At 45.6% G+C, this 16,691-nt stretch overlaps 1 protein-coding gene across 3 annotated transcripts in view; it reads left to right on the forward strand.

Annotated features, from left to right (window-relative positions):
• Positions 1–16,691, forward strand: part of pvrl2l (PVR cell adhesion molecule related 2 like) — a 317,663-nt gene that overhangs the window by 99,119 nt on the left and 201,853 nt on the right. For all 3 annotated transcript variants that reach the window (XR_008414428.1, XM_053863778.1, XM_053863777.1), the window contains exons 2-3: positions 11,743–11,855; positions 13,145–13,388. Coding sequence is in view for 2 of the 3 variants with exons in the window: in XM_053863778.1 (XP_053719753.1) it covers positions 11,743–11,855; positions 13,145–13,388 (357 nt within the window). In the remaining variant the exon portion in view is untranslated. The remainder of the gene's footprint in view (positions 1–11,742; positions 11,856–13,144; positions 13,389–16,691) is intronic.

A 16,691-nucleotide genomic window follows, 5' to 3' on the forward strand; every position in this document is an offset into this window, starting at 1 on the left:
AGACTCGGCGTGAAATGTCACGATCACAAGCTGTCAGATGCCAATTATCAGTCGTTCAGCTTCCCAGCGTCTGCTGGATTAGCCTGTCGCTCAGTGTCGCCCCCCCTCCGGGCCTCCCTCCCCCCGCCTCCTGTCAGTCATGTATATTTAAGGAAGGATGCCAGGCTCCGTTTGTGGGTGAATGTCAAGTGTTGTCACGTTTTAATGAGCGTTGACCTTCGTCATGACGGAGACGCCGGCGATGATTGATATTGCAATCTGAGACACTTAATAATGCGTCAGTCATTCTGAAAGGATGGCGACATGACGGCTGGAGATTTTTGTTGTTCTGGTGAACACGCTGTGGTTGTTGCAAAGTTTCTGCCGCGTGAAGATTCGCAGCGAGTTATCCCTCACCAGACGTACGTTTCTGAGGCGGCAGTGCTGAGCTGTGGCTTGTACTCAACATCTGGACCTCAAGTACCTCCGCTGATGTTTTTGCTGATGATGCAATGTCAGATTACTGTCAGGAAAATAGGTGGAAAAATGAAGAAAGTCCATGTTGACAGTGGAACAAGCAACCGAGATGGTTCTGCTGTGGATAACCATCTGGATCCAGGAATGGTTCTCCAGGGGGTTGTCACTCTCTTTGGAGGGAGTGTTTCAGCGCCAAAAAACATGACTGCATAAAACGGGACACGCAATTCCATCAATAAAACAACGTCAATGATTCAATAAATGTGAAGGTTGACGGTGACTTTAGCGCGGTGGTATTTCCAAGTTGTAAAAAATCTACAGCCACATCGTCTAGCGACACTAAATAAGCATTTTGTTACGGCCGTCACTTAGCTTTAGCGCTATCGCCTACCAGCAAGAAGATTGCCGTCCCTTGGGTTTACCCGAGGCGCTCCGGTTTCCTCCCACTGAGGCTACTCGGAGCATACGCTAAATTGTCCGTAGGTGTGTATGAATGGTTGTTTGTCTTCACGCTGGCAACTCGGATGTCCGCTCACTTGAGGTAGCTGGGAAAGGCTCCACCCACCTACTCCTCCCCTTCGGAAAGGACGAAATGACTCGACTGACTGACTTCACTTTTTTGTTTGAACTGTCAGTGGTCGGCAGCTGTTCAGAGCCATGAAAGTGAATGACGATTTTCCTATTTATTTTAACAGACTGGTAACGTTACAAGGTGTAACAAAACCGTACTGGCTCGGTCCCTAAATATGCCGCTAGAATGCAGTGGAGTTCTTGGCATCCTCACTGAAGACCAGTAGCCTATCAAGATTTGGGTTTTGAATGTAGAATAACATCAGCTGCTTGACAGAGGTCTGTCCTCTCAGGGTGCTTTTTTTTGTATCTTCCCTTTAGTCGCCAGCTTCTACTCCGGCAGAGGACCTCATGTGGCCCAGGACCCTCGCACTGCCTCGGTCTGGTGTCGATCACATGACAGTGATGTGAATAGATCAGAGTCTTACACTGTGTAAGTGACTCTAAGTGGCCTAAACAGAGTCTAATAGGGAGTGATCGGTCCTTCTGTTGCCATCTAACCGATTTACAACTCATTGCTCTCTGTCATGTGTGCAGCTCCGTCTTAAGAATTCGATAAAATGAACCCACCAGCTCTGCCAGCAATATGTGATTAAAAGTCTACCCGCAAAGCGAGTCTTATCAGACCTCTTTTTCCTCTAGTTAGCAGCGGCGGCGGCATAGTGTCGGGAGCCCGCAGCTTCATTTATGCTTGGCTGCTCAACTTTGACTGGACAGCTGTCTCCCGACAAAAGACGCCGCACCTCAGCTCACACTTATACCGCGGAGACACAAAGCTCCAGGATGGAGGAATTATGATTAAGAGGAGGAGAGATCCTGACAGTTAACCCTCGCCGGCTCCAGGCTGTGTTAAGACAGCAGTTTCGCTCATGTCTGAGTGCACGGATGAGCGAGACGCTTCCGGTGCCGGAGATTATTGGGAATTATTTAGCTTTTTTGGTGTTGGACGGATGGAAACCTTCTAGAATTTGGAGTCTTGTTAAGAGTGATGTCCAGTCTAATGTGAAAAGTCTCAAATTAGCCTTCAAAAGTTTTGAGAAATAGCTGAGAAAACATGGAAAGGTTCAAATACCCGAAATCGGGAGGTTACCGCAAGAATGCTGACCAGAAATCTGAGCTCCGTAATCCACTGGACTCGAGAGGGCTTCCTTACGGTGGGATTTTGATCCCATACTTTTCACCCTATGCTCCCAACGTACGGGGAGATTTCTGCTGTTTTTGTTGCGATGTTGCCAGGTTTCACTCACAATGCAAGCGCTACCTCATCATTAGCGGAGGAGTACTCCGCCCCTTAAAGAACACTGTCAAGTTGTTGTTGCAGTCTTCTCCACTGGATATTTCTTCTTAGCGTAGGGGCCTCTCAGAGGTTCCCCTTACAACCCGTCCCGCAGCCTTTTCCCATGGTGCATAAAAGGCGCCTCATTTTACCGAGGCAGGTGGTCTGAGCCTTAATTTCCCCTCAGATGCGAAAGCCTCGTGCAGCTGTGGCTAGCGAGTATTGGAGATCGATCTTGTTACGGACCGAGATTGCAAATTCCAGAGAAATCTAATGTCAGCTAGTGATGGTTGAGGTGGTTCAGGTGTCCTCTTGGGAGAGGAGCTTCCGACCACCAGATTGTGCCCTCGGGATTGTTTGCTAAGGCGACTGGAGCGGAATAAGATATGACTGTTTGCTGTTGTTAACGCTCGTCTTGTTCGGCTTGAGATCAGCTTTTATCACCCATTTATATCCTCAGACGGCGAGTTCCCTGCTGGCCCACATGAACCTCCTCCGGCAAACCTTTAACTAGCTGCACTTCTGTCTTGAGCGGTGGGAGTCCTTCCTCTTTTGGGTGGATTTATGTGGCCCTCGTTCGGGGTATTTACTACTGAATGGTTTTTGAGTCGAAGGGAAATAAAAGCTTCTTACTTATTTTTGGTCCAAATGCATAGACTGATAATTCAATGACTCGATACTGACCGCAGCGAGAGTGTTGATTCTATAGTTGCTGTGATGGAAACAAGCTTTCCAGGGTGTCCTGTCTCCGTTTAGTCCAGACGTGGGCAACTCAATTTTCTAAAGGGCCACATAATAAACTGTAACTGTTGTGAGGGGCCATCATCAAAAGAAAGACAGAAAAATCTCCATAATATATACGTAAGTAACAAGGGCAAAATGATCCTAAAAAGATTAAATGTAAGTAAGAATATTAGGAAGTGTAAATATGCCATGAAACCTATTGACATTTTTTGTATATGAATCAACATAACTATAGACTAGATGTGCAAGATAAAAAGGCGATTCATTTCAAAATATAATTTCAATATTCCTTCAATATATTTTGAGGAACAAGAAAAACACACAAAAATGGCCAATGAAAAAAAGAAAATTCTAGTCTTAACACAAGAACTATCAGTGGTGGTGATGACTAAAAATAGAGAACCAAAAAAAAAAAGACAGAAAAATTACAACATATCAGTTATAGTTTTAGTCTGAGGTCAAAAGGGCCACGTAAATACAGGCATCGGGCTTCATATGACACTCAGCCCAGGTCCGGTTTGGTCCTCTGTAGCTCAAACAGGCTCCGCCCCCATGACACCAGAATGGCAGGAACAACACCAGAAGACGGCTGCATGAACACAGCGTGAAGTCACTGCAATGACTAGGAGCAAACGGCGAAGGATCCGAATCCTAAATTAGCCGCTTTTCATTGATGATGGATATTCCAGGAATAAAACAAGGCAAATGAACTTGATCTTTATTGACCGTACCTGATGTAAGTGCTAATTGGAGGATATGCTTGCTATGACTCATGATGGCTCCACTCCTCTTCACAGTGAAGATCCACAGGCAAATGCCACAAGCTCTAAATGTCAATTAGCAGTGATTCATCTCTCTGGTGTATCGGTGGGGGGCGGTGGTGAAGGGGTGGTCCTATCATTTCACCCCCCCCCGTCCGCTTGGCACTGGCGTCTGAGCCGCCGCCGTGATTTCCACGGAGAGATGCCGAGGAGCCGAGCCTGAATTATGGGGTCATTTGGGCGGTGGACAAACCATGGGAAGGATGGAAAAGATTGGGGTCTCAGTGGCGAGTTGACTCCAATTTATATCAGCGATAGCGGAATAAGCAGACGAGAGACACTCGGCAGTAATAACAGAGCGGAGCCTGTAACGACGTGTGATTACCCGGGGCAAAAAGTTTGACTCCACGTCGGCGTGCGGATTGGCTGATGAGGATAGTTGCTACGCTGGTGCTTGAAGCCCTTTGTTTCAAACTAAACGGAAGCTTTTAAAGACACAGACATGAATCAAAACAGCGGCGTGTGCTCACCTGAAGCGGACTCAGATGAGCTCTGGAATTGCTGTGCCTCACCACTGTATGGGTAAAAGAAGGACGCCAAACAATATTTGGGATGGGGTGTAAAAAAACAGCTTATTTCTCGCCCATTTGTAAGTGACGTGCTGCAGACTTGTAGCTGTAGTTGCTAAGGCCCATTTATGCTGCCTTTACCAAACCATGTTACCTGTCATGACTGCTAAGCTAGGTGGACCCAAGAGCAGATGGTTTTGAACTCAGAGGACTCGGACAAGCGGGGTTAACACTTGATCAAGTTTAGTACAAATAACACACAAACAATAAGGAGGACAGAAGTCGACGACACCAGAAGTGGAGCGCGGCGGACAACACACGAAGGGAGAGGGAAAAACCTGAAACAGAAAACAGGCATGAGATACACAGCGCTGCAAACAGGGACAACACTCGGCGATAACTCTGACGAGGCTAATACAAAACTAAAGACGCTCGGTAGAGGTGAAAACAAACACTCTAACCGAGGAAATAACCCGCACACAGGCTGAACTAAAGTAGCGAGGAACACAAACACTCGAGGAAGCTAACACGGAGCTCATGACAGGGAGCAAGCGATAGAGTGACAGAAGGAGGAGATGAGCGCAGAGCAAAAACAGAGAGATAAACAAGGTCACAAGCGAACGGAGCAGTCGAGAGAGAACGTACCACAAGAAGAAAAGACGATCATCTGGCAGCACATGCTGGTTCTCCAGGTGTATAAATCTCTGCAGAGGCAATCAGTGGAGCGAGATCCAGCTGCGCTGCCATGAAGCTGGGGGGGGGGGGGGGGTGAGAGAGCAAACAGGAAAACAAGGAACCGGAACACAGGAAGTGACAACGTAAAAGCACGAACCATGGCATTACCGTCCCTGATCACATGCTTCCATGCATTCTTCACGTAGTTATTGCTGTTCAGCAATCTATCCACCAGGGGGAGCAGCCCACAGTTTACGACAGAGGTGGGCAATTACATTACCTAAAGGGCCCCATTAGAAACTGTAACCGTTGTGAGGGGCCATCGTCAGTAGACAGACAGCGATGACTACAAAACATGACGGAAAAATATATAGATATATTCTTAAGTAACAAGGACAAAATGAACTTAAGGAGATGAAATGTAACTAAGGATATTAAGAGGTGTAAATATTTCATTTTATATATTCTTAATTTGAATATAAATCAACTACGGACTTGACATTCAAGATAAAAAGGCAATTTATTTCTAAATATATTGTCAGTATTCTTTCATTGTGTTTTGAGGAACAAGAACAACACAAAAATGGCCAATGAAAAGAAGAAAATGTTAGTCTTAAAACAAAAACATGCTATGTTTACTACTGAAGTGGTGGTGGTAATTAAATGAGAAAGAACAAAATAAGGCAGAAAAATTAGGACACATTAGTTATAGTTTCAGTCAAATGGACCACGAAAATACAGGCAGAATATGGCCCCCGGGCCGCACTTTGCCCAGGTCTCCACGCCGAACTCAAAAGATGGAGAAACAAAACAAAGATGGAGACTGTGTATTGGTCATGTAGCTCTCGCACAAAAGCGGAAACAGAGGCAGCGTTGTAGGAGGCGGTGGTCGGTGAGGACGTTAAATATATCGCAACTGGAGGACGGATCGTTGTTCATTGTTCATTCATTGATTCATTGTTGTGTCTTCCTCGTGTCTCATTACCAGTCATAACCCAGAAGTTAGAACAAGGTTAGCAGAAGGAAAATTACTCGACATGTCAAGGCAGTGAAATGGAAGAGAAGCTGAACGTAGCAGCTGCCTGGACTCACATGCCCCTGAGACGGCGGCATCCAAACCTTTTTTTGCTTTGGAATGCACTTCCACAGTCCTGTAGATAAATGGCTGTGATTCTGCCTCTGTGAGGACCCGATCCATGCTGAATCTCTGCTACATTTTCAACGCAACGGGGAGAGTCAAAATGGCGGTATCCAGCGAACATTCTGTTGCAAACACCAGAACCAGTGCCACCAGTATGTTTGGCAAAAGCCATCAGTCACTTCAATTGTTGGTTTATATTTAAGCACTATTTTAGTTTGACTGCTTTCAATGAGAGATGTGGACTACAGTTAAAATGACCATAGAGTTTAGGCCCATCCCCCAGGATTTTTTGAAACTGTGGTGGAACACGGGATGGAAGCAATGGATAAACATTGAAGCAGCGGGGAAAGTTTTGACGTTTACTGAGTTGGTGACAATAAATGCGCTAGTTTTTAATCATGAACCACATGGTGTCCTTATACGTCCGGTCGGAGTGCGCGACTTGAGTTCCGCGAGCAACAGACTTCAGTCATGGTGATGTTTCTATCTGGACTTTTTGCTGAAAAACAGGGTGGAAATCCATATATGCCATGTCGGTATATCCAGAGTGAATACTGTATTGTAATGTAGATTTAATGTACCTAGTGTTGTAGTTGGTATTAAACTGTATTCAACTCCTGTGTCCCAACCAGACCCAGTCCTAGTTATGTTTTTCTCTCTATCTCTTGTTGCTGCAATAGTTCACGTTTCTCACAGATAACAGGAGGTAGCGCCACGCGGTGGTCGGAGGAGACAGCAGCGTGAGAGTGCTGGCAACACTGAACACTGGAGCCTGTGAGTCTCATGTTCTCAGCAAACACCTCATCTCAGGTGGTTGTGCATCAGCGTGCCGTTCTGGCGCTTTCCATGCCCATCGCTCTCACAATGGAATCATTCGATTCAGACTCCGGGTGGCCCGGATTTTCACAGGCCCGCTGGTGATTCAATCAGTTGTTCCGAACACGTAGCAGCCAGACGACGACGGCGGCGGCTGAACGGCTCGCTCTCGTAGAAAAATCCTTTTCACGTGTTGCTTTTTTGGGCGACTGGAGCGTGATGGAAAACAAACACGGAGCATATCTGACATTCATTCCGAGCCTTGAATGTGTTTGCTGAGCATGGTAATTGGTTCTATGAAACCACATCTGGTTTTTAATACGGACACATGAGAGCGATTACAGTTGCTCTCTAAATGTTTTCACTGTTGCATCACTTTTGTTTTGCGAGGAACTTGGCGCGGGCGAATCCACTGCTGAGTCCCTGTTGTCTGCTCTCCACTTTTCTTGGTGGAACTTGAGAAAAGAGTCGACCTTGTTGTGGAGTCACGCTGGCAGTCCCACGGCAGACTTGAAAAAGTTCAGGTGTGTGTTTGATGATAAACTGAATCGGACCTAAACGACGGCTTTGTCACATCAGGAAGTGTTTACTCTGGTACCTATCAGAAGGAAAGGTGACCTGAGTTTGTTTGTCTCTTTAAAGCTGTTTTTAAGAGCAGATTGCCTGCTGGCTGAAACCCGTGTCAAGCAGGGCACCGAGCAAACACACGTAGGAAATGTTTGCACTTGAACATAAATCAAACAGACACTAAGGTGCGACGTGGGATTCCCTCAACAAGCCGTTCCCTATAAATACAGAGGCTGCTAACAACACGTGCGGCTTACACTCTGTTTTTCCATCATCAAATATGTATGTTGAACATGTTTTCTCTATTTATTAACTACTCAAGCGGTTTTGTACGACGTGTTTGACGGCAAAGCTGTAATGAGGTCACGAGCAGGTTATGGAGGTCGTGTGTGTCGAGTGTGTGCCATCGTCGAGTGTGGGATTGAAGTCGCTCAAAAAAAAAAGACGACTGAGAGAGATATCATCTTCTCATCTCTGGTTGGGAACTGGCGTCCCGAGTGCCGACTGTCGCTGCTGGGATGTCAATATAAACGTTTAATGGGGGAGGATTGGAAACTGAACAACCATGAGACACGATCGCTTATTTTCTTACTGCATATCAGCGTGTGTTCATGTGTGTGCGTCAGTTTCTCGTATGTGCGGACTCGACACTTGAGGATGGAGGGGTGCGTATTCTTTATTGTGCGTTTGGCAGCTCTCTGTACAGAGATACTAAGGCTTCGGTGGTTTTGCACACAAACAGGCACACTTATTGCTATTTTTGTGAGGACCTCTCATTGACAAAACCCTTTCCCCAGCCTCTCACCCTCAACTTAACTATTAAATTGTAATAAACTACTTTTACTGAGGTTTTAACCCTGTAAAACCTCTGTGGTAATGTCCTTACAAAGCAGAATGTCCTCACAAGCTTGGCTTGTAAGGACTTGGTACTCACAAGTGCGACAAAACAAACACACACACACATTGGTATTTCTACCTCTGTGGGGACCACTCCTTTCGTCCTCAAATCGAGGCTTGACCATGTGGGGTTCAGCAAAAGAGCGACACAAGAGGGTGTGTTTCCCAAAATTGGACCTCACTAGGATAAATATGAACACACAAACAGGTTTGTCGCACCATATTTGTGAGGTCCTCTCATTGACAAAACCCTTTCCCCAGCCTCTCACCCTCAACTTAACTATTGAATTGTAATAAACTACTTTTACTGAGGTTTTAACCCTCTAAAACCTCTGAGGTAATGTCCTCACAAACCAGAATGTCCTCACAAGCTTGGCTTGCAAGGACTTGGTACTCACAAGTGCAACAAAACAAACACACACACACATTGGTATTTCTACCTCTGTGGGGACCACTCCTTTCGTCCTCAAATCGAGGCTTGACCTTGTGGGGTTCAGCAAAAGAGCGACACAAGAGGGTGTGTTCCCCAAAATTGGACCTCACTAGGATAAATATGGACACACAAACAGGTTTGTCGCACCATATTTGTGAGGTCCTCTCATTGACAAAACCCTTTGCCCAGCCTCTCCCCCTAAACCTAACCATCAGGCTTTTGGCTAGGAGGGCGTCTGGGCGTCTGCAAAACATGAAAAAATGGACGCCCTTATCTTGGCCGCCAGATTACGCTGGTATATGGCCACAGTTGAGAATCTAGCATCCATTTTTTCATGTTTTGCAGACGCCCTCCTAGCTAAAAGCTTGGCTTACAAAGCAAAGCAAATGGCTCACCTGAACCAGGGCTCTGAACCAAACTGAAACCCAGTTAGTTTGTAGTCTGCACCCTCAAACTGAGGCCGTACATTGTGGAGAACGACAAAAATGACCCCTGAAGTAGGCGTGTTTCCAAGAAGTACTCCCCTCAAGGATAGCGATACAAGTACACGCACACACTCATACACACACACACGCATGTTTATTTCGCTATTTTTGTGAGGACCTCTCATTGACCTAACCCTTTCCCCAGCACACACACGCACTGACACACACGCTCCCCATTAAGACTGGCTCCAAATGGTCACACAATGGTCGGTCTACAGAAGCGTGTCTGCTCCATATTCATGTCACTCTCTCCTCCCGCTCTCGTGATTATTAGTGAAACTGTGTTTTACAGCCGGATTTGCGGCCCAGAACCCGGCCGGTTCAGTGCCATGCTGTTCCATGTAACATATTGTCCTAATCAATCCCTAGCACACTAAGAGGCTTTTTTCTGTGGAACCACCCGTGGCTCTGCAGCGGTTAGTGAGCGCTTATCCCCCTCTTTTTTCTCTGGCCGTAGAACCAAAAGCCTGCTCCCCACTAGAATTTTATCTTTGTTGGCCCAGAGAGTTCCATGAGAAAGATCCCCGGACGGGTTTTATCCCGGGTCAGTGGGGGGTTTGTGGCGGGGCTTGGGATCACTGCATGGGAGCAACAGCAGCAAAGACAGTGGAAGGGATGGAGTGGAAAAAAAAAACAACAACACTCCATAAATGGAGCCATAGAAAGAGCAGCTGACAGGATGGAGCTCCAATTTGTTCCCAGAGATGAACATTGTCGGCCGATGTTTGAGAAATTCGCAAGCTGCATTTAGAACTGAAGTGTGAATGAGATGTATTTGATGCGGTTATCGTGATGAAAATTGACCTTTATTCTTGTCATGTGTCCAACTCGAAGCCCGAGGGCCAAATTTGGCCCACTAGTTTATTTAATGAGCCCTTCACTGGCTTCTGATTTACCAATAAATGTAGCAGTTTTTACAGAATTCAGTAAAATTGGTTAAAAGAAATTCAGTACCATTCAGCACCAGTCATTTTTCCAACAAAAGTACATTGGAAGGTTCATGGTGGAAGTTTGTGCTTCAAGAAGAAAAACTACTCCTTCCCTTGTGTTGCGAGGTGATGGTGAAGGAGGGTGGCATGAATTAGGTTTGACACCTCTTGGGCTCACACAAATGTGTCCAAAAATGTGTCTGGAGCTACAGTAAGATGTCAACATGTTTAAAAAGTTGGACCCACAGACTCAAATCTTTCCTCTCTGGAACCCGCTTTCGAAACGTTTCAGTGGCTGAAAAGGTGAATGGAAAGTCTGGCCAAACTGTGTCCCAGCTGTGGCTAATACTACGACACTTAGGGTCCATCTCCAACTTCTCATTCTGTCAACAAAATTTATTGAATCAATCATGTCACAAAAACCGACAATTTTAGAACTGGTAAAAGTCAAATTATACTTATTTTTCCCCTCTGGAAAAATGACTGATTTCAGGAATATAGTATGAATTAAAGTGAGTCAAACATCGAGAGTTATTATCGCCAGAATATCAAAATTCATAGTTTTTTTTTTCTCTGTATCACCCGTCCTTGCCACCTACACATTTCTCCCGACAAAAGATTGAAATAACTCCACAGTTTTCACCTCAGAGCCTTCAGTGTAAATAGTCTTCGGAGCCTACAAGTGAAATACGCTGGAGGAACACTGTACTGCAACTCTTGGACAGGTGTATGGTTTCATTACTCATGTATTATTCAGCTGCAGATGTATATCTGAAGATTGCACAGTATCCTGTGGCACTGAAGAATGTCTCCGGGTCAGGGACAGGAGACATGTCATGGCCAATGACCGTGCCTTCCTGTTTTTCTTTACCCTTCAAGAGTCCACTCAATTACTGGTTCTATAGTGGCTTCAACACCTCATCTTCCTGGAGTCATGTTTTTCTCTTCATCGCTCTTCCTTGTTTGGATGGTTGCCTTACCGCACTTAAATACAGAAAACGCAGATTGTGTATTGTGGGGGCGGCTGTTCCCGCCGAGCTCTTTCTGTTTATTTTTGCCAACCTACTACATAAAAAAAAGCAATATTATCGGTGTACTTTCATGTGAGCTCTTTTTACCAGCGACCGAAAAACGCATTAACTTTCATCGCATGTTTCAGTGCTTCAAGCTTCCGCTTGATTAATTTCTGACTCCTCAGTGAGCCGGCTCAAGTTTAGGTTTGAAAGGGTGAATTCAATTTCAAATTCCTCTTCAGAATGCTGCAAGCGCGCTGAAAAGAACAGCGTGCACTTCGCAATGCTGGTTGGTTGGTTGGTTGAATTTACGCTGCAAAGAACAGAGATGTTGTTCGGTTCTCGCTCAGCTGCAATGCTGACTTCAAAGCTTCATAACTAACGCTGCCTCTCCCGCCTTGTGCCCCCAGGTGTTGGAGCTCAGAAAGTGCAGGTTGACTTGGAGCTGGAGGCGTTTCCTAAAGAACACGTGGATCTTCGCTGCCAGTTCATCGACGGAGGAGGAAAAACCAAACTCACGCAGGTTAGTTCCTCTGCCGTTTGAGTCTGTGTTGCCTCAGCGTGCAGGTCAAATCTCAGCTGAATGCTGGGCAGCTTCAGTCGGGCTGATGGTGTTTAGTTCGGTGATGTTGCTGGTGATGTCACTGAATTATCGGTGCTCTCCCACACAGCATCATGTGTGATGATCTGATCAACTCTATTTCTGTGAAGCTGTTCATTTGAATACACTCTAGCTTCTCACTCACTCACTCACATTGGCTCAAGTGTACGTTTAGTTTTGTGTTGAACTTTCCGCCTTTGACCAGTCACCACCTGCGGGGGGCTTACTGAGGGTCGAGAGAACTGTTTGAATTGAGGCGTGAAGAGGACGGATTCATTTCCATTTCACTAAGATTTTACTGTGTAATTTTAAAATGTCTTTTAAAGTCAAGGATGTCAAATAAAGGATGTGTGGGCTACACTCTGCAGCGTTTTCGCCCGCGTGTCCGCAGCTCCGCCCACAGAGCCGATGTCCTCGAGGACCAGACATGAGAAGCAGCAGCTGAGACCGGCAGTGGTGTTGGAACTTTGGACACGCGGGTGAAAACCGCACATTTTGAGGCAGTTTAATGTCAATAAAAGATGTGAGGAGTTGATGATTCCAGTTCAGAACATTGCCCAGTTTGTTTCATGAGTCAGTCTCCATGCTGGAGCCCGTTTTCCAAACTAGTTTAGAAGTGATCCTCATGCATTTTTAAGCCACGGCTTATCGACCGGTGTGGCTTATGTATGAACAAGATCTAGTTCCCTTCTTAAAGTTAGTTGGTCTGGCTAATATTCAGGTGCACTTTATAGTCCACAATTTACAGTACATTATTGACGTAAGACACCAGTAACGTGAATGGTACTGCTATTTACATTGGCATGACAAGAATGGAGACAATGTAAATACATTGTTTTAGACCACTACTTTAGACCTTGCAAGCTACCTGGTGCACATGGGAACGATGGTGGTGACCTCTGTTATAGGTGGTGAAAGTAAAGAAATTGTGTGAAATTTCACACGAAAGTCTGGAAGTACTGGGGTATGTACGCTGCACATCCACGGCTGTGTCGCGGGTCAACCATCCTGGTTAACTGGAGACCAACCAGAACCGACAGTGAGGCAGAGACAGCCTCTGTCACTGTGACCCGTCCCATTCACGACTCTGGATCCTTCCCCCGTCACCATACGTAGACATACAGCACCCAGGAACACTAACATTACGTTCATTCCTAACTTTTCCCCAAAACCCTTTCTCTCAAAGTTTGACAGATTTTTGTTTTCCATAGGTGTCTTGGATCTGGGAACCTGTTGATGGGCAGAGAGACAACATTGCTGTCTTTCACCCGGTCTACGGCCAGAGTTTCCCCAATTTGTCCTTCAAGGATCGAGTGATTTTCCTCAACAACAGCCTCAACTTCCCGTCCATCCGCATCTCCAACCTCCGAATGTCCGACGCTGGACGCTACACGTGCGAGTACGCCACATATCCCTCTGGCAATGAGCAGGGGACGACGACACTCATCATGCTAGGTGGGTTGTGCCATTCTGTCCTTCGCTGCTCAAGTTCTTGCTTTTGACATAGTTTTTCACCCCTGAAAGTTCTTGCCCCTCCCTCAGGAAAACTGAACCCTCCACTACTGACAAATGAAGCACTGCTGGTGTGTGGAGTGGCTCTAGCCTGACAGTCCCACGACAGGAGTTACGACAGGACCTTGTCTGTCGTATGTTTAGATTGTTTCTCTGAGAAATTGAAGGGCCCTGCTGAAGCTCGAGGGTCACACCGGTTATTGATGGTGTGTTTTTGGGGTTTGGCGGCCAAGAACTATAACTTTTGGAGGTGCATTTGTGCGGCACACGGGAAGAGGGCTGTTGAAATGATGATTGTTGGTGTAAAGCTGGACCTCTTTAAGGCCACACATTCCAGCTGCAGCAGTTTTTACTGCAGGCAAACAAACGGACGAGAGTGTGAGAGGACGTCTAGCGCAGTGGGAAGAAATGCTCCAGGAGCATTAGAATTAGACTAAACTGAAGTCTGGGCTGAGTTTCAATCACACCCCACGTTAAAACGCTCGAAAGGTCAACAGCGTTTCAAGTTTCCGGAACAAGCGTGTCGCTCGACAGACAGGTTCTAAAAGCTGTTCTGCTACGTCGGCCATGACAGGAGCCTCCCCAGCCATCTGCTTATCACCGGAGTCGATGAAAAACAGCTTCCCTTGGTGGTCGACAGCCCTCTGAAGACGCAATTGAACACACTTGGCGTCCTCTCACTCCATCCTGGTTTGACTGAGCAAACAATGACTCAGTCACACCTGAGACGACGCAACCTTCGGGGACTAGTTTTATTTATCGACCTGCCTTCAATGGCTTTTCATTTTTCATTTCATTTACATATTGAAAGTTCTCTGAGCTGCCATTGCTCAGTGTGAACCCCACTTGAACCTCATGATCTGGGCTCCAGTTGTTGCCAGAAGTGGCACTGGAATCATGTCACCTCTTGTGGGTTGGAAGACACGACTTCTGGTGTTCGCCCTTCAGGTCTTTGGTTGACCACGGAACACTTGTTCCTTTAACCAACCCCAAAAGAAAGAAGCGGTGCTGGTTCACCCATCTTTTCTCCCAGTGAAGCGGACGCCCAACTGTTCATGATGGTATTTCCAAGCTTCGCCATATGCTGCTAGCTGGGGAGGCTTCTGCGGGGTGAGATGTTCATCCAGGTTTGTAGGACTCACCAAATTTCACATGAATCTGACAAGTGAAGATACACATTAGAGCGTTAATCCTCAAACTTCAGATAAAGATTTTCTATTAAAGATAAAATAGTTGTGAATAAATAATGTACTATATTTTATTCTTGTTTATAATCTGGTAAAACGTTCTGTGTACTTATATAAGAAATATTTTTAATAATTGAAATATTTTTCAGATTTAAATTGAAAAATGATCACAAAAGAATCAAAGAATCTTGGGTGGATGCAGATGGATGTAATCTCACTGTATTTGGAGCTTTGTTCGACAGGTTTATGAGATTGAACTGGAAAGATCAGGGTAGAAAACAGTCAACCACCCAGAGCCATGACCTGGGTTTCTACTATTGTTTCATACTCATAAAACCAATGTTGAAGAATGTTTTGGGCGAGGAGACAAAAGGTCATAAGAGAGAAGAGGAAGATGATCATGAGTTCGTCTGGGTCTATAAAGGATCAGTCCATTGGGAGAAGAGGGATGTTCTCAGTGTAGTAGTAGCCCACCAAAAACATCAGCTTCAGAAGTGTCACTGTACTTGAGGTCGGTTGGAAGTTTGGATCAGTCAAGGACACATGTCTTGTCCTGCTGGATGTGAGCCTCTTATTTTGCACTGTGTTTCGGTGCCTTCATATTTGCTTCCAGCCTCCAGTGGAAGCTCCTGGGCTCACCAAGGTCATGCCACGAGTTTATCTTTTTTTGGGGGGGAGTCTAATACTTGGAAGCAGAATGGGACGTGTCATGCAACAGACAGACTCCAAATTTGGAAATATCTTTGGCAAACATGTTCCATCTCAAATGCAGAGGAACAAGTTCAGCATCTTTGTTGGTCGAACTCCTGAGTTGAATAAGAAAGATAAAATATATTTTTGTCTAATTTACATAAAAGACTTTGGGATGTTGCCGAGCGCTTATTAAAATTCTGGCTCACGCTTTGAAGCTGAAATTATTCTGCAACTCAAATTAATGTATTTTGTCAACATTTCTGGCTCACGAGGTTTCAAACCCACACGAATAATCTCAGTTTATTCTGCCGCCTGATTATTCGTGTTCCCAGCGCCAACGAACGGGATCCGGTGCTGAACTGAGAAAACCTGTTGGGCCACGGCCATGTGAACGAAGCACTTGGAGATCCAAGAGCGTGTATCGATTTTGGAATGGGAGGCCACATACATGTAAAAACCCTGCTTCGCTGGAGCAACAATGCGGATGGAAAAACAAACATGGAGAAGGAGGAAGTGTTGCGTTGCCAGCGGGCGAGGCGGCGTTCAACCATGAGATGTTGGGGTTTGATAGCAAAAGACAAACAGTGATATTGAAGGGTGAGCAAAGATGCTCTTCTTGCTAACAAGACTCACCCATGCACTGGGTGGGAGGGATATTTTAGCATACATTAATACATAAACTTCACTATTATCTTCAAGTTTTAATGAATAATAATATGTGCATAAATTATTTCACTGACAATTATCTTAGTGTTACATTCCTATTTGCTTATCTAACGTCCTTCTAAGATTGGTTGGAAAGGTACTCTTTTCAAGATATTTGGCCATGAATATATATTTTTCTCATTCAATAATAATCCTCATAATTATAAATAAGTTGGCCTGAAACAATATTTAGTTATGCAACATGACTGATAACACAAAGTTTTTGTTGAGGTGTGCTGCAGGTGTAACAGAGGAGTTGAAGGTGGAGGTGGGACTGCACCAAGGCTCAGCTCTGAGCCCCTTCTTGTTTGCCATGGTGATGGACAGGTTGACAGAGGAGATTAGACAAGAAGCCCCTTGGACCATGATGTTTGCTGATGACATTGTGATCTGTGGTGAGAGCAGGGAGCAAGTGGAAGATCAGCTAGAGAGGTGGAGGTGCGTCTTAGTGAGGAGAGGAATGAAGGTTAGCCGCAGTAAGACGGAGGCGTGTGTGTGAATGAGAGGGAGCCAAGTGGACAGGTGAAGTTACAGGATGCAGAGATAAAGAAGGTGGAGGGTTTGAAGTACTGAGGCTCAACTGTCCAGGGCCATGGAGAGTGTGAGAAAGAGGTGAAGAAGAGGGTGCAGGCAGGATGGAATCATTGGAGAAAAGTGTCAG

Source organism: Synchiropus splendidus, chromosome 4 (genome assembly GCF_027744825.2).
Source record: "Synchiropus splendidus isolate RoL2022-P1 chromosome 4, RoL_Sspl_1.0, whole genome shotgun sequence".
NCBI classification, from domain to species: domain Eukaryota; kingdom Metazoa; phylum Chordata; class Actinopteri; order Syngnathiformes; family Callionymidae; genus Synchiropus; species Synchiropus splendidus.